We start from the raw sequence: 23,295 nt of genomic DNA on the forward strand, positions 1-23,295 counted from the left end.
AAAGAGAGAAAGAGAGACAAATAGATAGATAGATAAATAGATAGATAGATAGGTAGATAAATGGGTAGAGAAGAGAAAGAAAGAGAAAGCGTAGGAATCGAAAGAACCGAGACGTTTGTGCGAGCGGCGAGCACGAGAAGCAACGGAAGCAGAAGAAGGTCCAGACTCGACGACGATGACGACGAGGTGCCGATGAAGAAGAGAAGAGGAAGAAGAAGATGAAGAAGGGGGCGCAGCAGGATGCGCCGTTTTGCGTAGCGAGCGGTGTTGTTGGTTTGATGGTCGCGGGACCACTGCGCCCTCTCCGTCTTCGTCCACCTAGCCCTGCCCCTCGATATCAACCCCCGACACCCCGCAACGGCCGAAGGATCGACTTGTCTCCCTTCTCCTGTGCGCTGCTTTCTCTCTCTGACACAGGCGCAACACGCGTTCACACACACGCGCACACCACCAGATTCTCTTTCTCTCTTTCTCGCTCGCATTTTACCCCCACCAAAGCGATCACGTAGCAGCTTACCCTCTTACTCTTCCCTCGCGAGAGAATGCTGGCCTCGAACTCCGCTACGGTTCTCTCCTACGTTCATCCGAAAACGCTTCTGGTGGGGGGTTGCTGTTGCTACCACCCCTGTCGCGCATTTTCCGCGACAGTTCGGGAATGGCGATGCTGTGCGACTGCTTGCGAGAGAAGCGCAAGCGTCACCCAGAAAATCGAGCCCCTCGTGCGTTCTTTCTCCCTCCCTTACGCCCTTTCTCCCTCTACATCTATGTATCTCTCTCTCTCTCTCTCTCTCTCTCTCTCTCTCTCTCTCTCTTTCCCTCCCTCTCTCTCGCTCTCACTAATAGTCCTCGTATCCCGAGCCACTTCAGGATTCCTCCCCTTCTATTTCCTCCTCCTCATCCCTCTTCTTCTTCGTCTTCTTCTTCTTCTCTCTTTGTTTCAGCTTCGTCTTTCTCTGTTTATCGTACGTTCGTCTTCGTCAGGTGAATACGAACCTACAAATTTCCCTATCTTCGTTCAAGGGCGTGCAATCTCTCTCTCGCTCTCCGTCTCTTTCTCCAACAAGCAACCTTTGCTTTGGACATCTCTCTCTTTATCTTTCGAATGATTCCTCCCTTCCTTCCTATCAATTCTATTCGTTTGACTTTCCCCTCTCTCTTTCTCTCTATCTTTATCTATATTATCCATATTATTTATAAAAACGAAGGATCGATAAAAAGAGAAATTACTACAAATGTTACAAAGTTCGGCACTAAAGAAAACTATCGAGAAAGTAATTTTGTTCGTCCGTGTAGGCATCGTTGATGATTATCTTTTTTTTTTTTTTGTTCTAATTGGTCTTTAGTCTAGTACGATAAATATTCTTGTCTTCTTTCATCTCTGTTTTCCTTTTTCTTGTATTCTTGTCAGTCTTCGATAGATATCCTCACTTCAACCCCCGGGTTACCCAGAAACGAAATTCCTCTCGCCATTCTACTCGTGTCCTCCGTTCGTCTTCGAATTCTGGCCGCGTACTCGACGCTCTTCGGATACAAGGTCTCCAACGATGAGTATTTCGATGGAGAAACGGAGATGATAAATTTATGTTTGTTCGATACACCTCGTCCAAATACCAGCGTGATCCTGCTCAACCAACGGAAATAGCAATGAAAAAGATAAAGATAAACTCGATTCTTTCTTTTTGTTCTCCGAGGACAATCGATTCAATTCGATACGATTATGAGGAGAATTCTTTATGATTTAGTTTTTTATTACGAGAACATACAACGATACGAAATGTTCTGAATATAATAATCTTTTCGTTCGAAACGCGGACTTCTATTTATGAACGCTATACTGACTCGAATCGCGAGTATACAACGGATCGTATAAATTTCGGTATACGAGCCCATTATCCACATTTGATACACGTACGTTATATGTCGTACGTGGTTTACCGGTAACAATGTAGGTACACTTTGCAGCGTGTTCTTGTGGGTATTCATCGGGTACAGAAACATAAATTTTCATGCGAAATCAAATTTTGGCATAGTTGTACCGAGTACGCGGCCAAAATTTGTCTCTTTGACTTTACGTTAAAAAATTCAATACTTTCATTTCCATCGATAAACATTTAAAATGAATTTCTCAAACGATTTCTTAAACAATTGGAAAATTCTTTGAAAAATACGTTGTTAACTCGACGTTCACTTACGGTTCGCTGAGCGTAAAGCTTGATTATAACTTTACGGAAGTAGGAAGTAGGAAGTAGGTAGTGTAAAAAATGACGATGGAGCAAAAACACCGTACTTGAGATCCCATGGGACAACTTCTGGCTTGTTGAGCCTCCTCGGTGTTATAAATATGTATTAGAGGATTGAAGAACGTCTCGTACGGAGCAACTCCGCTCCATCTCTCGTATAAGAAGCAATTCGTACGAAGATTACGTCTGTGGGTACAATGTTAAATGCGGCGTGCAAAACATAGACTTATAAAAGAATAATGAGGAAATATATTTGATTATTTTTCTTTGGCCGAATAATGAGCTATCTTTTGTGGTAATTTATATGATAGAGAAAATGATTGACAGAACTTGGGTAGCATAAAATTGCGATGTGAAGATCAGTAAACACTAACTACGTAAGCGGAGTGAGCGTCTAATAGCCACCTGCTGTTAGATGACCGGAATCCCTGTGGCTCCAGCAGAGAGAAGAGGAAGAGAGAGAGAGAGAGAGAGAGAGAGAGAGCAAGAGAGAGAGAAAGAGAGAGCCAACAGGATTTGTGTATCCAGGGGATAAACACTTTGACGGTAGGACAACAAACGTATCCTTCGGATGTGACTAGTACCAGCTACAGTCATCCGTGTGCCATCAAACAGGAAATTAATTGCGGTAGCTCTCGAGTATTCTCTTACGTAACTTCCGCTACTAATCGTAAAGTTTCGAAAGTAAAGCTTTCAATGTTTTTTTCGCATATACGTAACGAGATCGAAAACGCCCAGTAAAAACAACATTTTTCACTGAAAGATTTTACGAGAAATGGAGGCTGTTCAGTAACGAGTGGGCCACCGATTCGTGACCGCTGGCAGCGATCCAAGAGAGCTGCACCTAGCATCAAAAGGATTATTTTGTATGTTTAAATTAAATTGCCGGAAGCAAGGACTCGTTGTCGTGGTTGGCTTGGCAGAGGTGACGATTGCCATGTCGAAAAGGGAATTGGCTCCGAGGTTTTGGGCAATTCCGAACGTTCACGAAATTCTCCCTTTGTCCCGTTATTGGATTTTTTTACTGAGATCGTTATCGAATACAACGTACTAATGTATCCAAAGATGTTCTTCTTTTCGATCGGAAAAATTCGTGATCGATACAATGAACATCGTCGATTACAGTATCGGGAAATTTGCAGAAAAGATAAACCTTTTTGAACATGTGAACGAAGCGAAAAAACTGTTGATAAAGAGTACACATCGTGTGGATCGATAGAATTCGGGCCATGGCCTCTTTGAAAGCCCTGGATCCCCACGACGGAAATGGACTAGACTTTCGTAGAGGTAGCTGCGTGCTACGAAAATGATGTAGGGGAAGAAGGAAGAAACAAGGAGGAGTCTGTAGGGAAAGACGATGATAGCGAGTATATCGGGGTAAAAGAGAACCATGGGGGTGCTACGAGTAGGAGAGAAGGAAGGGAGAAAGTGAGAGAGAGATAAAAACTACGAGTCATCCGATAGAAAAGAGATCAGAGGGAAAAACCAAGAGAGAAACAATAAAATAGGGGGAAGAGAAGAATAGCAGGACGGTGAGTGTGACGGAGTTAAGAAGGAAAAAAGAGAGCATCAGAATTTGAGGTGGTAAAAGGATGGAAGATATCAAGAGGAAAAAGGATGAGAAGAGCCAGTGAGAGAGATAGGGAGAGAGAGAGAGAGAAAGAGAGGGGCTGGAGAAGGAAGAGGAGAACGGTGGAATAGAGGGGTAGTGAAGAGCACGAGCTAGTAAATAGAGGGATGAGAAGAGAAAGAGAAGTACGATCCAACAAACGATGGAAAGAGAGAAAGAGAGCGGGATGCTGGGGTCGCTAGGCAACCCCCATGAGCCGGGAGAGGTACACCCTTATTGCCTTTCCAATTTTGGTGGTTCCCATGCACCTATCCCCACTCATTCCGCGAGCGATACCGACTGTCAAGGCTGCATTTGGAGCTCGACATTCGGACGAATCGATAAAATTCTAACCTGCGTGTCCATTGTACTTTCAAAAGCATCGCCACAATAATGTTGTTGCTTCCGTTAGCTATCCGACTAAAAATCTTAAAAAATATGTTTGACGCTTTAACGATATTTTTTCCTTTGATTATAGAAAATATATGTAATAGTAAAAATATTTTATTTTCGAAAATGCTAACTTTATTTTCATTCAAAAAAGAATATAGATCGTGGATGACCGAACCTTTGTTACTTACGTCTCACCGAAAACATTTTCTTTCGGTCAAAGTACATTGGCACGAGGGACCAGGGCCAAAAGCGAGGAAGAATGAGTACGGAAAAAGAGAAAACGAGCGTGGATGAGATCGTCGAGTTTGTTCCGAGGGTGAAAATCCGTCGAGACTCCTGGCGTCACACCGTCTAGCATGCTCACTCGCGGGACGGCGACCTCGTGATTGCTCGCAAGAGAGGGGAAGAAAGATAAAATTTTGGATCAGCTGTAGGTTTTCTCTACTACGAGCTAGGACGACCGACAACCTTCCCTTTACCGAATCGCCGGGGAATGGATCCCTACTTATCGTTCCACCACGCCGCTGGCTAAAGAAAAACACTCGAGAAAAATGATTACGTTCGATCGTCTACGATCGCAGCTGTTCGTTTCTTTACCGCTTTAGGCTGATATTCTAAGAGGTTTATATTATCGACTCTTTCAAGGAATACATAACAGAGTACTTTGTAAACAATCATATAAAAGTTTCACTTTGAGTTTTACCTATTGAATTGAATTTCGCTCATTTTCCGATACTAAAATAGACTTACAATTTTATTAGATTTAAACATATTTAATATTATTCGATTCGATTTGCATCTATCTTAATTTCCGCAGTTATTGCGAAGAAAGCTTTATTTGTAACAATGAAAAGTTATTTCCTTTCTTCTCTTGCAACGTTATATACATACGTAATAACGATAAGAAACATCCTTGATAATGAGCTTCCGAGAGGGCGAGGTCACAGAGAATAGCCGTTCTTCAATATCGGGTTTCATTCCGTCTAAACATCCCTGGTATCCCGTAGTTTAATTTGATTCTCGAAAACATCCTCGATCTCTGCGCGTTTCTCATTACTCTCTCTCTCTCTCTCTCTCTCTCTCCCTCTCTCTTTCTCTCTCTTTCTTTTTCTAACGAGTTTGCGCGAGCATCTCGTTGGCGTCGAAAAGAAATTCACCAACACCGCTATATAGTCTATAACGGAATAGCAGTCGTCTCGTTTTAGAATGTGGAGATTTAATTAAACGACGAAAATCAGAAAATAAGGAGATGAGTAAAAGAAGACTAAAAGGAAGAGAAAGAAGACGAAGAAATAGAAGACGAGCGGCTTCATAACGAGAACGCAAGAAGAGAAGAGAAAAGAGGAGAGCAAAAGGGGCTGGTTCGGAGGGTGGTGGAGCCCTTTCGTTCGTTTCGCACCCATCCATCGATCGATAATGCGATCCGGCAAGGGTGCACCGAACGAATCGGAGAAATAAGGGCTGCTTTCTCCGATGTTGGCTGGTGCTCCTCTAGCAGGAGTCTGGGAGAGGGGAACCAACTTTTCTCTCTGTCTCTTTCTCTCTCTCTCTCTCTTTCTCTCTGTTTTTCTCGACTCCACCCTCACCTGTCGGCTAGCACGGACTAGGAAGGTGGAGTATATGCGGCAACGGGCCATCCAGCGCCGGCACCAGCAGCAAGGTTACTCACTTTCCCCGTGCGTACTACCGATTCCTGCGTGAGTACTCGCGCGCGAGCGCACACTCTCACAGTAGGATCAGGCTTAGGTGTATGCACGCCTGCCTACTACCGTTCCTCGCGATTACTTGCGAGGATACGTGAGAGAGAAAGGGAAAGAGAGTAAGGCTGTGTAAGAAAGAGAGGGAGAGTAAACGAGGGTGAGTAAGAGAGAAAGAGAGTAGTTCGCGTTCCAGCGAGAGGAGACGCGAAAAGCTCGCTCCATAGACACCACCACTGGAAGCAGTAACGAGGGAGAGGGAAAGGGAGAGAGAACGGCCGCGGTGGCTGTCGGCTACGGTGGTAGCGATAACCATAGAGGGGTCGCAGATCGATGGAGCAGTGACGTCACAGGGTGCGGGAAGCTGCGTCTCCATGGTGACCGCCAACAGACCCGGCCGCTCTCCTGTCTATCTTTTGCTCTCTCTCTCCCGCTCCATCCCCCTCTCTCTCTCTCTCTCTGTATGTTTCTCCCCCTCCCTTTTTCTCTCTCTTACTATAGACCGACCAACGGGCTTGAAATTTTATTAAATTTCATTTCTGCCCGCTACATCTCTCCGTTTCTTTTCCTCTCTCTCTCTCTCTCTCTCTCTCTCTCTTTCCCTCTCTCTTTTTCTTTCTCTCTCGATCTTTCTCGCTACCGACTCTTCTTTCCTTCCCCCATGTCTCTTTGTCCTTTCGAGCTTCTCGTTCCACCTCTCTTTCTGTTTTCTCTATCTTTGTCTCTCGTTTTCTCCTTCTCTTCCTACCTTTACACGATAAGCTCGTGCTCGCTCGCTCCCGTATTCTCGCTTCTCCACCTCCCGGTTTCTCGTCCCTTTCCATGGCGCTTTTACGCACGAGAAGAATGCACGTTCTGCTGTTACACCGAGCAAAAGGAGGAAAACAAGAATACGAGCGCGATTATAACGACGAAAAGATATAGAGAATATATATTTGGCGTTAATTAGTAATTCTCCCTTTTACGTCGTAGCCGTTTCCCGATTTTGTCGATGGACGATATTGCGAATGTCGAGTCGTTTTCCCTTTCCGTATGACAACGATCGATCTCTCTAATGTTAGGTCGGATCAGTTATTGACACTCGTACTATCAAGATACGCTATGTCGATTATAAATAACGATGTTGTCAAGATCGACGATCCAATCTGAAGTTTATTTAAATTGTATCATATCCGAGAAATAAATGAAAATAAATGATATAAAGGATGAAAATGGTACAAAAATGATCTCGTAGAGATACCTACAAACAGCGAAGGGAAAATGATTTTGATAAAAAAAGAAAAAAAAAAATACGTAATTAAAGCAACAAAGAGAAGATGGGTTATCAGCCTGGTATCATCGATTAAAGCTTCCGACATCCGTTATGATCCTCTCTCGTTTTCTCGAGAAGTTAGACCGCCCGTTCTTGGTTCGTTCTCTTTTTTCTTATCGTTGTTCTATCGAACGGTTTAGCAATTCTTTTCGAATAGACACGCCTTACTCGCGAGACTGATTTTAAATTAAGAAGATCTTGTGATAGATCGATCGTACTCCAAAGCTTTTGTAAATCTTTTTTACGTCTTATCGTAATATCATATTTAAATTCACAGAATATTTTTATTAACGCAACGAAAAGGATTTTAACATGGAATCTCGAACGTTTTCCTTTGAACGGAAATGACGAAATCAGCGGATAAAGTTATACGAAGGGACGAAACGAAGAAATTCGATAGAATCCATCGGATATGATTTTAATACGTTGTCGATCGAGAGAAACTTTGATAGACGGGATAAAAGCAAAATCCGTACGATCGAATTTACGAGATATTCGTATACCGAGAGACGATGTAACGCTTCGTATCAATCAAGAATGGTTCAATTCTGAATTTATTAAAGATATCTTGAAAGGCCATTCATGTATTTAAAATTATAACACGTTCGATTCTTGACTAATTATATCCATAATGATTTCGACACTGACCCATCGAGGATGTTGCAATAATTTTTGCGATCACTGTACCTAGAGCTCGCTTCATGGGCAGAACGTTGAAGGGAGTACAGGAAGATCCGAGAGAGAAAGAGAGAGAGAGAGAGAGAGAGAGAGAGAAGCACCTAGAATGAAAAAGGAAAAAGCATACACGCGTAGACTCGCACTAAAGTGAGAAAAAGTGAGGAAGAAAGGTAGACGGAGAAAGAGAGAAAAATAGAGGGGTCTGTGGCTGGGCTTGATGGAGGAATATAAGGGAGAGAGCGAGAGAGAAAGAGAGCTGTTGCCGCTCGGTGAGTTGCCCGGTGAGGGGGTGTGTTTGGTCCGGGAACTCACGGTGATGCTGTATTGATCCGAGTGCACGAGCGGAGCTAAAGTAAGCCGAGGCTGGTAGAGCGTTGCCTTGGCAACTCCGTCCCTCATCCCTCAGGACTTTCCAGCGGTCGGACCAACCCTTCGTACCGAAAACCACCCCCGAAGCACCCTTCTCTCTCTTTCTCTCACGCTCTCTCGTTTCGTTATCTTCTCTTCTTTCCATCTTTCTCAACGCTTTATCAACGACTCTTTCCTACGTAGGCCGATCTAGAGGTGTTAAACGCAAAGCGTACGCAGAAGAGACGCATACTATCGAAGGAAAATCACACCTACACGCGCATGCACGAGCCATGCACAAACGCGTTATATACTTTTTTCGGAATTGCCCCTTCCAGAATTCTTCGATACGCAGTCTTTCTTTTGGTTTTACGGAAATAATCTCATCTCCAAGAGGAAGAGAGAGAGAGAGAGAGAGAGAGAAAACACGATAAGCCAACCCCTACTCGGTCGTCCTACGTGAAGGCTAGCAGTCTCCACCTTCGCGTTTAGGTACGCGACGTTGCTCGCGGTTCTTCTCCTCCCACATGGGCCACCACGCCGCCGTACCCTGTGTGTTACGTCGCAATTGGCTTCGAGCAGCTAGCTCTCTCTCTTTCTCTCTCTCTTTTCTTTATCCTTAATCCAGCCCTTTTTTCTTTCCCTCCCTTCCTCGCGATTATCCGGCCACCTCTTCTTTTGATATAATGACGAAAATCTTATAAACGATCGTTGTCGTGTTGTGGAACAAGCAAGAGATAAAGTTTCACGAAATTTCAAATTATGTTCTCCTCAGCTTCGTCATGATTGAAACGACTAACAAGGAATATTTTGTCGAATTCTAATAAAATTTATGATGCTGTAAGGTAAAAATAGAATCGTAAAAAAGCGTTGCTCGGGTACAAGGAAATATCATAGAACATACTCGTTACGAATGACGACCCCTCGACCGTCTCGTACGCGACAGATGCAACGAACAATATGGCTCGGTTTAACGCGAGACCCGTCGGTTTTGATTCCAGCATTATTATGCCGACGAGGCGATCAGGTATAACGCACAACGGAATGCGTCAGCTGTCGATCCGCTCGTCGTCCTCGTTACAACTGTCTCCTCTTCTAGCCCTACATCGTTCCTGCAAATTGATATGTCATGTTACCGCCACGTCGTCCTATATCCTGTTTCCCAATATTAAATACCTTCGCGAAGTATAATAAATCGAGCCACTTTAGTAATTCTTTCGTTTTTATCGGAAAATTTCACAAAGGATTGAAATTGAGTTCGACGATAAGCATCGATTTACGCGATTCTACATCGAACCTGACCCGACGAGTCCTTTTTCCAACGCGTGAAAATAATATCTTTTATATCTCTGAGCCGAAAATGTTAAGACGCATGTTCTACGTAAAAAATTTCATTCGCTGGAAAGAAGAAAGTTGATCGATTTTCTCTTTCGAAATTAAAGGCGGGAAGAGTGGATCGAAATTTTTTTTGCGCCCATGTATCCAAAGGGTAAACGCGACAGATGTTTCGCGACCTTGAAAGTTGTACAAACACGCGACAGAGTTCGCCAGGTATTGGTCCACTGCAGCATCTCTCGACTACGATTCTCTCTTCAGGAGAATCGACGAACTAAAACGGGGTAGTTTTGGACGCAATCTCTGCGCAGGACGTTCCAAACAATAAACGCGTGCGTGCTCGCGGAAACGGTATCGCTACGTTTTCGCAGAATAATTTTCGTTAAAAAAGAAAATTCTCCTATCGATACTCCATTCGGAGAATCGTAATGCGAAAAGCGACAGTACGATCTCATAGATAAAAAGAACAATCGAATCGAGAGAGAAGGATACTTTTGTCAAAGATCTAAGCAGGGCTGTCGCGTGTCCTTCGACGAAAATAAAATGGCAGTGATTTGCGGCGTTGATCACAGTCGAGATGAGTGACGTTACCTTAAAAGGGCATGATACTCTAGGAGAATATTTCTAAGAGGTTCCATCGTACGTTTTATTTTGTAGAAAAGAGAGAAAAAATAAAAGGAGAAAGTGTAGAATTCGTTTTGCGCTAAGATGGCTTGCTACGCTCTCGTACGGAAAAAATGTTGCTGACTTTGTTCTCGTAATAAGAAGAGTTCGAGGATCCTGCGCGGTCGCACATGACGGGAAGGCGAAAAGAAAAATAGTCGGTAAGTTTAATGGTATTTTATCGATCACGTTAGGTCCCGCGACGAACGATTCGTTCGATCGTGTGAAATTACACGGACGTAATATTCGTAGATAAGAATATTCGTTGTCAAGATCGAGGAAAGTCTCGGCTCTTAGGAGAGATGAGGTCGTACGACGGGGAGAGCAGTTCGACCGAGGACGACGACCGTAGAGAAAGCATACCTTCCGAGGCTCATTTACAGCAAGGATCCTGGCAACGTTCCGCGTCTCATCCTACGTGGGCTTGGGAACATCGTGCTGCTGTAAGTAGCCAAGCGTTTCGCGCGTTACTCGTTTTAACACGTTATAGGCATTTACGTCTGACGTTTAACAGCATCCATTGGCTCCACCGTCGGCGGCATCCCTCGAGTCTATGTACTCCGCACCGGGAGTGTCTCATCCGAGCGTTTCCGGTCCACCAACGAGTTACTCGAGCACCGAACATCCAGCGGCGGCAGCGGCAGCAGCGGCGGCAGCGGCGGCGGCACAGGCTGCTCCAGGACGAAGGACTCCTTTGGGGGCCGTAGGTCTCGGTGGATTTTATTTTCAACAGCAACCACAACCGCACGCTTCCTCGAGCGCTTTGTCCGACGAAAATAGGCCCGATCACGAGAGGTAACGAACGGGAGACTCCTTTTTACCTTCAAAGCGATCATACGAATTACGATCATACGGCGTTGCACGACCTTTTACCTCTTTTACCGCAGACCCGGAGCATCCAGACTCAATTGCCCGCCAAAATCAAAAACCACCCGCCAGGGGAAAAGCGTTCGATTGAATATAAATGCGAGGGAACGCAGAAGAATGCACGACTTGAACGACGCTCTGGACGAACTTCGTTCGGTCATTCCTTATGCTCATAGTCCGTCCGTAAGGAAACTTTCGAAAATTGCCACCCTTCTGCTGGCGAAAAATTATATTTTGATGCAGGGTAATACTTTTCCAATCGATAGAAACCGAATGACGTTTACTATATTAATTCACTATACGTACGAATGACGAAACTAATCGCGAGACGATTTATATTCCTCTTTTATAATCGAGAAGCCAGACCAAACGATATGGAAATTTTAGGAAACGCGCTAGAAGAATTAAGAAGAGTAATAGCCGTCTTACAATCGCCCCATGCTCACACCACGGCTTTACCACCTACACCCGTCTCCTACGATCTTCTTCAAGGATTCCCTGGGAAATTGTTTCAAGGCGTTCAGGAGATGCAAGGGCTTCCTGCGGGTGATCCACAAGTTGTAACGTCAGGCGGCCCGCCCACCGACGCTACCGTTGCCAGTGGAGAATCGAATTAATATTTTTTTAAACTTTCCTCGACTCTTTCATAGACATATACATACATTAATACGTGCGATCATTGATCGATCGAGACAAAATTCCCTACGTAAATTAGGTTTCGTTTTGATATATCGAAATGATCTTTCGACTCGCGCGAACAAGTTGATCTCTTTTAGAAATATAAATTGAAAAAGTAGCAACTATATAATATGATGTAAGATTAAGGGAACGAAAGTATTAGACGATAAGTTTTAATCGTTAGACGAGTAAAACTCTAACGCAAAATCTCACGAGAGAAGATCTATAATTCTTCTTGGATTTCGCTCTATGTAAGCGCAGATAATTTTTCAACGACGTTCGTTCAAAAATTGTTAAGGAATGATCGAGAGCACATCGAGGGTTGGGTTATACTATCGTTGATAGCCTTAAGAAGAAAGTTAGCGAAAGTATTATTAATTAAGAGTAAGAAGTATTTTCTAGTCCATGAAAACCTAATCGAGCAATAAGATGACGTGCGTGATTTGGTCTTTCTCGTCGAGGGACGAAAATCATGCAGGACGATAAACGAAACTTTAAAGTCCAGCCTGCAACATGATAGTCAATATAGGATGTGATATATGTCGAGGTATTCCAGTCATAGAGTACATAAAGATATTAAATATTCATATACATACATATATATATATATATATAAAAATGCATAAATATATTTAATAATTTAAAGGAGCAGTCGGTTTACAGCTTATTTATATACGTAATATACTTACTAAGAGTCTATCGCATATATCGCGCCAAGGGATGAATCTTTTTATCAATATCGTAAAATTAGCGAGCGATAACGAAAAAAAATCCTTGTCTACGAATTTGTTATAGAAATCTTCATTAAAGGGCGTAATAAAGTATACAATAAAAGAGATTCGTATGTATAGAGACAACTTGCCGGATCGCAAAGATCCGTCGGTAAAATCGATCTTATATGAAAAAGAAATGTCTACCTTACCGACGCGTCTCCACCACGGAGCGACGTAGTTCGACCGTCGACTCGCGAGTGGCGCAATAGCGGTCGAAGAGTTTCTACGTTCTTTTCTAGCAAGGAACAATCATCGCACCTGGCAAAATGTGACCTTTTCGTAATGTTACAGTTGAATAGATTGGCGCGAACCAAACGTCGAGTACACAGTCGAGCTCGGTCCATGCATATCCCTCGATCGTCGATGCTCGTAGATCGATCTCGAAGAGAGAAAAACGCAAGGTACGTGTCGCGCAACGACGATCCACGCCCACGCAAAAATTCTCACCTAAAGGAAAACGATCTACGCTGGGTACTTTTCAAGCTTGGTCTCGCGCGAGCGTTTCAAACGTTTCGAGTGTTTCACCGTCAGAGGACTCTGTCCTTCTTACCTGTCACCTGAATTTTTACCTGTGGCTCCTCCGCTTTTGACCAATCGGACGTTCGACCCTGGGCCCTGCCGTCCCCCACTCCTCGACCTACTGCAGCCGTCCCCGAGCACGAAGCCTATACGTAGTTCAGAAATTCCTGCACCGCAAGCGCGAAACGATCATCCATTATAGCGTTCCCACGCTTCTCTTCTTCGATCGCGATCCGTGTAAAGTGTGAATCTTCTGGGGAAAAAAGAGGAATCGTTCGGGCGGATCGAGAAAGAAGGTGAGTCGATTAGAACGTAGCTGGATGAAAAATCACGGGGCTTGGTAGGTCGAGGACCGATCGAGAAATCGGCTACTCGATCGTGGTTGGTCGGATCGGTAGAGGTCGTTTCTTCGAAATGGCCTCGGTCGACCCCGAGGACTCCGTTCCTTCCTTGGCGACGCCAAGAAAGGATATTCGTTCGGCTCGGAAACAACCAGGGCACCTACTGACGCGTCCCTTATCTTATCGTCCCAATTCATACGCCCTTCTTTCTCGAACAGTCTTTCCAATTCCTTATCTTATACGAGGTGTCCTCCTTCGCCTCGTCTTTTTTAGCTCCTCTACTGCTTCAACAACTCCGTCCGTCAGGTCGAAGCAAATCACGTCGGATTTCGAACGGCATCGCTCAGTCGATAAAACCAGCGCGTGATAAATCGAATTTTATTATTCGAAAAGGAAGGAGGAACGTGGGTGAAAATCCAGATCGATTTTGCGTCGACGCGAAAGCACGAATCATTGACGCTGATGCGGCCAGTCGAACGGTACGCGGATAAGGAGCTATTAATATATTTTTGCGTCGACGATGGAATTTGTGGCGCGATTAAATTTATCTGTTGTCTATCTGCATACGATTTTCGAACGGACGTTTGCTCTTTTTTCCAATGCTCGATAGCATTAAGAATGACTCTTCGATGTTGCTCATCCTCGGGATGCGAGATCCGTGCCTTATCAAGAGACACGATGTGGAAATCCCACCGCGTCGCGAGTTTTCACCTTCCCTTTCCTTCGGTTCTTGCTGATCGATGAGAAAACGTTCATAAATATTTTCATTACCGTTTCCTCGAACTAATTTTCCTGTCGTCGCGATTACATTATCGAACGTCGAGCGATATCTCTTGTTTCTTCTTGTTCTCTCTTATATCTCTCTATATGTCCTTCTGCCAAAGTTTTCACGCGAGAGTGTTCACGCTCGTAGAAGGACGAGCAACGACGAAGGTTCGGTTATTCGCCAAGGTGTCGATCATCGATAGTCTTTAACGAGACACTTCTCGAATGGCGAGGGTCAATTGTTTCAGCTACGATCGCACGTGACAAACGATCGCGCTATAACTCTTGCATTTTTATACGCGAACATGCGACGATCGGAAATGATCGTAAACGAGCATTGAAAAAATAAACAGGTATCTACGTAAATGTATTGACAGAGAGACGCAAACGACGCCGAGATATCAGGAATCTTCGACTTCTCTTCGCGCTCTCCATAATTTATATCCTCGCTCGTACACGACGGAGCAAACAACCAATTCCGCGATAACAACAAACTCGTACACGTTTCTATCGAACATAAATATTAATATCTCTCTAGAGTAAATCTATTTTCGACTCGGTGATGTTCTTTGCTTTTTCTTCGCGATATGCATTGTCAGCGTTGTCGCTGGCAAAACGATTATTTCACGCACGTGGTAAACGAGATATAAACGTTTAACGATCGCTCCTTAATATCGACCTTTCATTTACGCTATTTACTTCATTGACGTCAGCGTCGAACGTTTTCGAACGAGCAAAGATAAATTCTTTGCCCTTAGATGGACATTATCGAGTTGGTTGCGCAATAGCAAGGTCAGTGTCCAGAGAGCGTTGATCTATTTTTAAGCGTGGAAAGCGCAGTCCGAAGCTTCTCCTGCAACTCGACACAACCGGGATCGAGGTTGCGAAATCGGTCGAGCTCGCGAGGAATGACGGTCAAGGTGCCGGCATAAACCTTCCATTGTGTGTGCCATCGTACGAAATTGATCGCCGTGCGTACAGGATGTACGCTCGCCGCGTAAAAATAGATAATTACTTGTTCGGAAATAGACGAATTCTTCGAGATAACGAAGATCTTTATAGCGTTCTACGACTAATAATTTTCGTTTTCTACGTTCGAAGAAGAAGGAGAAATTTTCGAACGTGTCGGTCTCAACCAACCACTCGCTATATCCGAGCTCGTCACGTCGTGTATCGGCTTGCGAGTCAAACTCAGACGGTCGGCGCCAACCGACTGTTTTCCTTTAAAGCGAAAGAATTCCAAAGGCCTCGGTGACAGTAGCCTCCGTTCCCTTCCTTCTTTTAGTATCTCTCCGCGTATACTCTGTTACCTGACTTTTATAACTTTCGAGGGACTACGAACGTATCTACGATGGTCCACGATCTTTTCCGACCATCCTTTCCTTTCTTTCTTCTACGCTGAGCTCGGAATATCTATTCTATCCGGTGGCTTTCGAAAGAGAACTATTGCCGTTGTTTCGAGCTCGACGATTTTCTTCCCGTCTCGGAGCTTCCATCGGTGATCATCGAGCTTGGCTCTCTCGAACGTTTGCGAGGGAATGAATACAGAGTGGAAGAGCCGGTTCTTCGCGAGTCGAACGTCGAATCGCGCATTCCGCCACTATTACTCTCTATTGTCGAGTTCGTTGTCGAGACTAGAAGAGACATACGGATCGTAGAAATTAATCTGAGAGCGTAACTCGTTGACCCGCCTTAAGATTCCATATCTAAATTGCGATCTACGTAACATTTATTTATAAGGATCGCAATACGATCCTCGTGTTTGTATCCTAGTGCCGTATTCGTTCGCGTTGTTTTCGATTATCGAGTAAATATTACGTAAATCGTACCAATCGTATACGCATACGATTTCGCTCTTAAACTAACGATAGGTCTTGCGTAATATGTATTTTGTTTATAATCCTCGCCGTCGTCGTCGTCGTCGTCTGTCGTTTGAAAATTAATAAGAAATTGTATTTAATGCAATTAAAAAGTATTACCTTGCAACGCGGTATAAACGATAAACGCATAGTCAGAAACGCTGAGTACGTTTCGCTCGACGAACGGCAAACGTAATTTTAAACGCGATAGCGCTTTAACGGGGAAGGTAATTAGCAAAGCGATCTGCGAGTGCCAAAGTCCATCGACGATTCTCTTTCGCTTCTTGCGAAGGAAAGGAGCTGCTGCGTCGGCGTCTGAGACAAAGCAAATATGTTCTTCTTGGAAGGTGGAACGAGAGATGCAAATATGTGTGCGCCGATAAGGAACGAGCCGATAAGAAAAGTTACAACGCATTCTCCTAAAGAGAGGTAGCGAGAGACATTTTCTTTCGAAACGCAATATCGAGGGACTAACGCACTCTCCGATAATTTTTTCTATTTTATTAACTTATCTATCGCACTTCATCTTTTCGATCAAAGAGGAAAGATTCGTGTTTCTTTATAACGAAATGTATGCATAAAGGCTAGACATTAAACGCGCCCTGTCGCTTAATTGCGAACAGCTTGACGGTAGCAGAACGTTACGTAAATGCCAATTACGATGTAAAAATATTTACGAGACGAAACGAGAACGACGACGATGTAGCGCGTTAGCTCTACTTCGAGAAGGGATCGAGGAATAACTCTTTGCCGATTTTCAACGAGTATTCTTCTTTCCTATTCGTTCTCATTTCTTTTTTCTTTTTTCAATCGGTTGAAAAAGCCATCGAACTCACGCCATTCCGTTCGATCTTAACCAACTTTCAGTGACTGAGAAACGGACACCGAGGATCATCGACACAGCTCCCGTGTACGAGGGACGAAGGCGATTCGTCATTCGAGACGTTACGTTTCGCAAGTTTGCCTCGACCACGATGGCATATCGGTCTCTATCGTTCCAAGTAAGACAGCCGGTTAATACGGCTTATCTCGAGATTCGAAGGAATATGATTCGTTCGAGATTTTTGAAGTAGACTCTTCGAGTCGTTTCGAAAATATCGCAGTGGAAGATTTACGGTGGTATCTTTGGACAGGAGAAAAGACGGAAGAGGGGTGTAGAGAGGGAGTGAGTGAGAGAGAGAGAGAGAGAGAGAGACAGAGAGACCACCTGTGCTCGCGGCCAATGCTGACACAGGGGTAACTTTACCTGCTCGTAGGACTTGGAACTGTCGAGATCTTTGAAGGTTCGAACAAAGGGTCCAGCTGCTCTCCGTCGGCTCTATATTTTTGATACCACCTCTGCGTCAACCTACCTTTTCCATCTCCGTGTAAGGCTTCCTGCAGTTATTTACCGTCAAACACTTTTCTACCTGGCGAGCTTCTTTGTCCAACCGGCTCGAAAATAACAAAATAAATTAAATTTTTATCAAGATACGCCAATCGATCGAGTATTTTCCCTTGATTTCGTTATTCCGATTAAAGCGAGAACCACGATCGATAAAGTTAAACGAATCATAATGCACCTAAAGTCGAGTCATCTAAATTGATAAGGAGTACGTGATCATTGATATCGTTCATCGTGTTCGTCGACTCGATATTACGTAGCGTCGTTGAACGTTTCTGAAATCGTCGAAAAAACGCGAAAGCGTTCCCACGAAACGGATGAAATTTCATCGATACCACGATACACGTACCAGCTGTATTTCTTCTATCTCTCTTTTTTTAAGAACATCAAATAAATTATCGCCATATTGCTTAACGACGAGCGCAAAACAGATAGCATCTTATCGAAATCGTTCTTTCGTGTATTATCAGTTTCTTATTATTGTTATTATTTTTTTCTTTCTTTCTTTTTTTTTTTTTTTTCTTTAGATGCTCGGACGTACGTCAATAGTCACATCGTTTATACTTTCCCAAGAGACTCTAGTATTTTTCGCACAACAAAATCAACTTTTATCTTATCTCCTTTGGCAAACGCAATTTGAGATCGTACGATCTCTTTAAAAAAAATAAGACACACAGAAAGGAGAAATATGAAAGGTTTAACGAGCTTTGCTCCCTCCGATCGACGCTAGTACATAGTTGATATGAAATCGATCGTGCGTAAAAAAACGGAAAAAAAGGATAACCTTTCTTCTTCGGTAATTCGAAGCTTCATCCTTCGGGGTGCTTCTTCCCATAGTCTTCTATTTCTTTCCTTTCTACTCCTTCCTCTCGTTACTAAAAAAAAAAAAAAAAAAAAAAGAGAGAGAGAGAAAAGAAGATAAAGTCCAAGATGCTACACTTCCTGCATAACATCTTGCGTTCGATGAAACCTTGATAGGATTATCCCGTAAATCGTGCTGTAAACCGATTAATTTGAACGAGTTCATAAACTATACACTATAAACCGTAAAATCATGATTTTGTACTTGAGCTCTCCAGGAAGTCGTTATTATCGACGTTTCTTATCGTAGCTTCGAGATAACTTGGTGGGTGGCTTTTTCTCTAAACAATGAGTCCGATGTGCTTGCACGCGTAAAACGTACGATTAATATATTTTAATTTGTTTTAACGTTTTTCCTTTTTTCTTCGCAGGATACGAAACAAAATGAAAATTCCGGCAGCTGTGCTGCTGACCGTTCTGTGCTTGTTCTTGTCGACAACAAGAACGAGTGCAGCTTTGGCATCAAACTCGAATCTGCCTAATCAACTCCTTCGGGAAGATAGTTTTGCGCCGAGTGAATTGTACAAAGTTAAATATGACACTTCCACAGCCTTTCCGGATGGAAAGGTCCAGAAAATCATACCGTCGGAATACGTGAAATCGTTCGAAGATCCAAAGAAAGTACTGCTTCAGGAGATTCACACTTTGGACGAGGATGCAAATGATCGTCGAGTTAACGTTACCGTCCTTCCAAACGTTAGTAGCTCTTTTTAATATAAGCTCATCGGAATAATAGCATTAACTTGAAACGTATCTTGGTATACAGATTGCGTATACATATTCGCTATGAATCAAATACATTAAATTTTGTAATTGTACGTTCAGGCTCAGGTAAAGCCGAAGAAAGCGACATCGCCGCTGACAAAAGCTGTCGACGCGAGTGCGAAGGAGAAAATAAACGATAAAAAGGTATTGGAAGCCGAAGACATGGAATACGTTGGAAATTACAATGGTCAGAGTCCCCACGACAAGAGCGACAAAATTGACGAAGGCGAGAACGCGGACAGCGAATACATCGACGATTACAATGAAGACGATGATATCGACGATGATCTCGAGGAAGACGACGACGACGACGACGACGATGACGATGATGTCATGACTCATTGTCCCGATTATTGCAAATGCGTCGGACAGTACGTCGCTGCAGTAACCGCAACGTATGTTCAATGTTATTTGTTTATCTAGCGATAAGTAATCGGGAAGGCTGTAAACGTCGAAAGGATTTTTCTTCGTTTACATTGAAATATCACGACACACTCTTCTGCTCCTTTCAAAGAGAAAAAATATTTCTTTTCTTCAGGTGCACCAAACTCGTGGAACAACAATCTTTTGGCCCTAGCATAGCCAGTCTGCGATTCGAGAACACCGGAGAGATTCGTCTTGGTCCGCACGCATTAAAATCCCGTGGATTGCAACAGCTGGAGAATATAAAGATCACGGACACTCGTATCGTCGATCTCGATCGTACGGCCTTCGACGGTATCTCGTTCCTCTTCGCCGTCAATCTGACACGGAACGCGCTTCAGGACATTCATCCCCATACCTTTCAGAATAATTCGCAACTGAGTCTATTGACCATTTCCGGAAATCCCTTGAAACACAGTCAATATTTCAAAGGGACGAAACATTATCTTTTCGACGCACCTACCGTCACCGAGCTCGTCTTTTCTAACAACGGTGTACCTAAATTGCCACGTACGGCTTTTCAAAAGATGCAGAGCCTAGCCTATATCAATCTGAGTGGAAACAGACTGAAGGAAATCGAAAAGACCCTCTTTGATCCGTTGAACGCCTTGCTCGACTTGAATTTGTCCAATAACTTGTTGAACGAGATCCCTGTCGAGCTCTTCGATAACAATGGCTTGGAGACCCTTCGTGTCTCTGGTAAGTTTCTCGTACGATACTACCTCACTCGATTTGATCTATCGTCGGAAGATCGTAGTTTCTAGTAGGTAAAACAAAATGACGTTGATTCTCTTGGTCCGTTTTAGGAAACAATTTATCGACTCTAGCTATCATAAGAGCTTCCAAATTGACAACGTTGGAGGCAGCCAGAAACAAAATTAAGGTTATAGCGAAAGACGATTTATCGGGTGTGCCGCTTTTGGATCAACTCGTTGTTAGCTCGAATGGAATGAAACGAATACATCAACACGCGTTCATGAATCTCGACCAGCTGACGTATCTCGATGTCAGCGATAACAAATTGACCTCTTGGACCGAACATCATCTCAGGACTAATCCGAGATTGCAGATCTTGTTAATGAACAATAATCCTGATTTAGGAAGCTTGCCTGTTTTCAAAACTACTGGTCTTGAATACGACACATACAGGTGATTATCATTGTCTCGAAATATTATTTGCTTCTTCATTAATGCGTTATCGTTCTTAGCACTTATCGTTTGGAATGCTCGAATTGTGGTTTGGAACGATTGGAGCCTCAAACATTCGACGAGATGCCAGCTTTAACCAAACTGAATTTATCCAAAAATCGTCTTACCGGTTTACCTAACGGTCTTTTCAAGTTACTGACTTCTCTTCGAGAGCTGGATCTCTCAGAGAACCTCGTAGAAACTTTAGATGCAAATATGTTCCGTGGTGCTATATCCTTGATCAAAATTAACCTCTCTGGTAATCCCTTAGTGACTTTGCAAGTTACTCCATTTTTGCTGACGCCTTCGCTTAACAAGCTCGATGTGAGCAGATGCGAGTTGGAAAGAGTCTGGAGCGAGGCTAGAGTTCCATTGGAGAGCCTTAGGTAAAAATCACGAAATATTATACTTACACTTTGAATGAAGATAACAAATGAGAAAGTCCACAAATTTAACACGTTCCATTTCTATTGCGGATCGTTAGATTCTTATCGGTTCGTGGTAATTTACTGCGACGAATCACTTTGGAAGAACTGAAGGCCATGCCGAAACTTTCAGCCTTGGATTTGTCACATAATCCCTTGGACTGCGACGAGGACTTCAATATGGCCGTTCAATGGTTGACCGATCACGGTATTACACCCACCGAGATACGCACGTAAGATAGAAGCATTCTATTTTTACTGAATCCTCGATCGTTCCTTTTTTCTTTCTTTCTTTTTTTTTAAGTTTCCTTAAATGCTTCGACAGGCACAGCATTTATGGCGATAACATGGATTACTCTGACTCGGAAGGCATCACGCAGTGGAGGGATCTAGCGAAAATCGTTTGCGACGGTGTCGAGGATGGACCACCATCTAGAACCATACCTACCCCTATAAAGTCAAAAGTCATTTTCCCGAGATTACTCGATGACGCAGAGAACACGAATTCTCTTCTAAGCGGAGATCTCGAAGACAACGAGGTGAGTCGAATCGGTTTCTTTTTTTATCGTTTTTTTTCTTTCCAATAATTGCTTCGTAACATCGCGCCTAAAGATGAGCATCACTTTATACTTCGTCGTTAATGTCGCATACGAGCGCCATCTGTCAACGAAAGATATGCTTTAACCTTTTTATCTGTAGGGTTTTGTTATCCTATGAGATAACAAGATCTTATTGATAAGTGATATAACCAATATTACCGACGAAGTACGAACTGATGCATACCTTTAGGCGCGATCAAGACTTCTTTCAAGACCCTAAAAACTTTCAAATAAAAAATTGCACTTGAAATAATTCAAATCGCTAATTTCAAAGGCTTCTTCCATCTTTACGTGTATTCTTCCTTCAGGATCTAAAAGCATTCGATCATTTCACACAATCGGACGATGCCGATAGAGCATGGGAAGAAAATCAATATACGGAATATGGAGATTATGTGATCGAATCATCAAGTTATCGACCTTGGTACAGCAATGCACTTTGGCCTATACTAACTGTCATCGTGGTGACGTTAGTAATTCTTTTGTTGATCACTCACGTGGCTATCACTGTGGCGAAGCGTCGTGGTCGTAGTCCCGTCATCAGACCACCGATGATTCTTCGTCAAGGTCTCGTCGATAACAAAAATTGTGGTTTGGTTTACAAGCCTCTTCAAGAAGAAATTGCAACTCCCCATATGCCTAAAAGGGGTAGTTTTTACTCAAGCAGTACCTTCCATTACGATAAGATCGTACCCGAGAGCGTGTAAACTTATTAATATTCGTTTAAATAAAAGGACTAATTGAAATTTAATTGATAAATCGATAAATGTGAAATAATCCAATCGATAGGATGAACATGAAAAAAGGTGGTATGTTTTTATGAATTTATTAGCGTTTTTATTAGAAATTATAAGTGTTCCACTGATCGAATTATTCCGTCGTTCGTCGGAGAAAATAAAAATGAAAATGTTCTCGCGATACCACGAAGAATCGCGAACTTTTTTAGTGCCTTCAAGCATTTGTGCTTCCAAAATTTTTATTATCGAATAATTACATAAGAGAAGAAATCGATCAATCGTATGATTGAGCATCATTGAACATCCGTTTCCTTATGAGACAGACGACGCTTTGCCTTTTAAGAATACAAAGGCAATCGAATAAATCGATGGGATAAATGCAAGTACAAGAAATGTTTGGGAAGACGGTGTCCATGAATAATTAATTATACATGTACATTTAATTAATAGCGCGTACTAGTTATCTGCGATATGGCCAATGTATCATAAGAGAATGTAAGAGGAAAAATTAGAATGCAAGCTCGAGTTCGAAACGCGGCTATAGTAACATATGCAAATTGTATGTTTTTCAAAGCCCGCAAATTTTTAATCACTTTAACAGAAACTATTTTACAAGTCAGGAAAGAAGAACAGCTCTATCGTAATACGATATTAAAACTAACATCTTATACAACAAATGAGTACTTTATGTGCGCTACTATATTCTGTAAATAATATATAACGTTTTAATAAAAACTGAAATAAGTTAAAAAATAACCAAAGTAATGTTTTCCTTGTCGTTTTTCTCAAATCACTGATGGATGAAAGATGTATCTACGATTACTGCTATATATTTT

The 23,295-nt window shown here is 42.9% G+C and overlaps 2 protein-coding genes across 4 annotated transcripts; both read left to right on the forward strand.

The window, feature by feature from the left end:
* Nucleotides 1-9,909: 9,909 nt before the first annotated feature.
* On the forward strand, nucleotides 9,910-12,468 carry LOC122630048 (class E basic helix-loop-helix protein 23). The gene is made up of 5 exons (XM_043814084.1): nucleotides 9,910-10,436; nucleotides 10,528-10,718; nucleotides 10,790-11,070; nucleotides 11,163-11,386; nucleotides 11,530-12,468. Exons 2-5 carry the CDS (start codon nucleotides 10,578-10,580, stop codon nucleotides 11,757-11,759), a joined length of 876 nt encoding a protein of 291 aa, XP_043670019.1. The 5' UTR covers nucleotides 9,910-10,436; nucleotides 10,528-10,577; the 3' UTR covers nucleotides 11,760-12,468.
* Nucleotides 12,469-12,982: 514 nt separating this feature from the next.
* On the forward strand, nucleotides 12,983-23,215 carry LOC122630037. Of its 3 annotated transcripts, none has more exons than XM_043814060.1 (9): nucleotides 12,983-13,408; nucleotides 18,694-19,018; nucleotides 19,148-19,482; nucleotides 19,626-20,209; nucleotides 20,317-20,659; nucleotides 20,719-21,084; nucleotides 21,183-21,356; nucleotides 21,449-21,662; nucleotides 22,031-23,215. In XM_043814060.1, the coding sequence occupies exons 2-9, from the start codon at nucleotides 18,707-18,709 to the stop codon at nucleotides 22,427-22,429; spliced, it is 2,727 nt and encodes a 908-aa protein (XP_043669995.1). In that variant the 5' UTR covers nucleotides 12,983-13,408; nucleotides 18,694-18,706; the 3' UTR covers nucleotides 22,430-23,215. The 3 variants fall into 3 exon arrangements, with proteins under 3 accessions (XP_043669995.1, XP_043669994.1, XP_043669993.1); XM_043814059.1 differs by lacking the exon at nucleotides 12,983-13,408 and adding an exon at nucleotides 13,798-13,932; XM_043814058.1 differs by lacking the exon at nucleotides 12,983-13,408 and adding an exon at nucleotides 16,211-16,506.
* The last annotated feature ends 80 nt before the right edge of the window (nucleotides 23,216-23,295 follow it).

Source organism: Vespula pensylvanica, chromosome 6, assembly GCF_014466175.1.
Source record: "Vespula pensylvanica isolate Volc-1 chromosome 6, ASM1446617v1, whole genome shotgun sequence".
Taxonomy (NCBI): Eukaryota; Metazoa; Arthropoda; class Insecta; order Hymenoptera; family Vespidae; genus Vespula; species Vespula pensylvanica.

Bases quoted from the DNA above. Each gene is read 5' to 3' on its own strand.
- LOC122630048 (XM_043814084.1), top strand. From the start codon at position 10,578: ATGAGGTCGTACGACGGGGAGAGCAGTTCGACCGAGGACGACGACCGT. The intron at 10,719-10,789 runs GTAAGTAGCCAA...GACGTTTAACAG, and splicing joins CTTGGGAACATCGTGCTGCT to CATCCATTGGCTCCACCGTC. The intron at 11,071-11,162 runs GTAACGAACGGG...CTTTTACCGCAG, and splicing joins AATAGGCCCGATCACGAGAG to ACCCGGAGCATCCAGACTCA.
- LOC122630037 (XM_043814058.1), top strand. From the start codon at position 16,409: ATGTTCTTCTTGGAAGGTGGAACGAGAGATGCAAATATGTGTGCGCCG. The intron at 19,483-19,625 runs GTATGTTCAATG...TCTTTTCTTCAG, and splicing joins GTCGCTGCAGTAACCGCAAC to GTGCACCAAACTCGTGGAAC. The intron at 20,210-20,316 runs GTAAGTTTCTCG...GGTCCGTTTTAG, and splicing joins GGAGACCCTTCGTGTCTCTG to GAAACAATTTATCGACTCTA.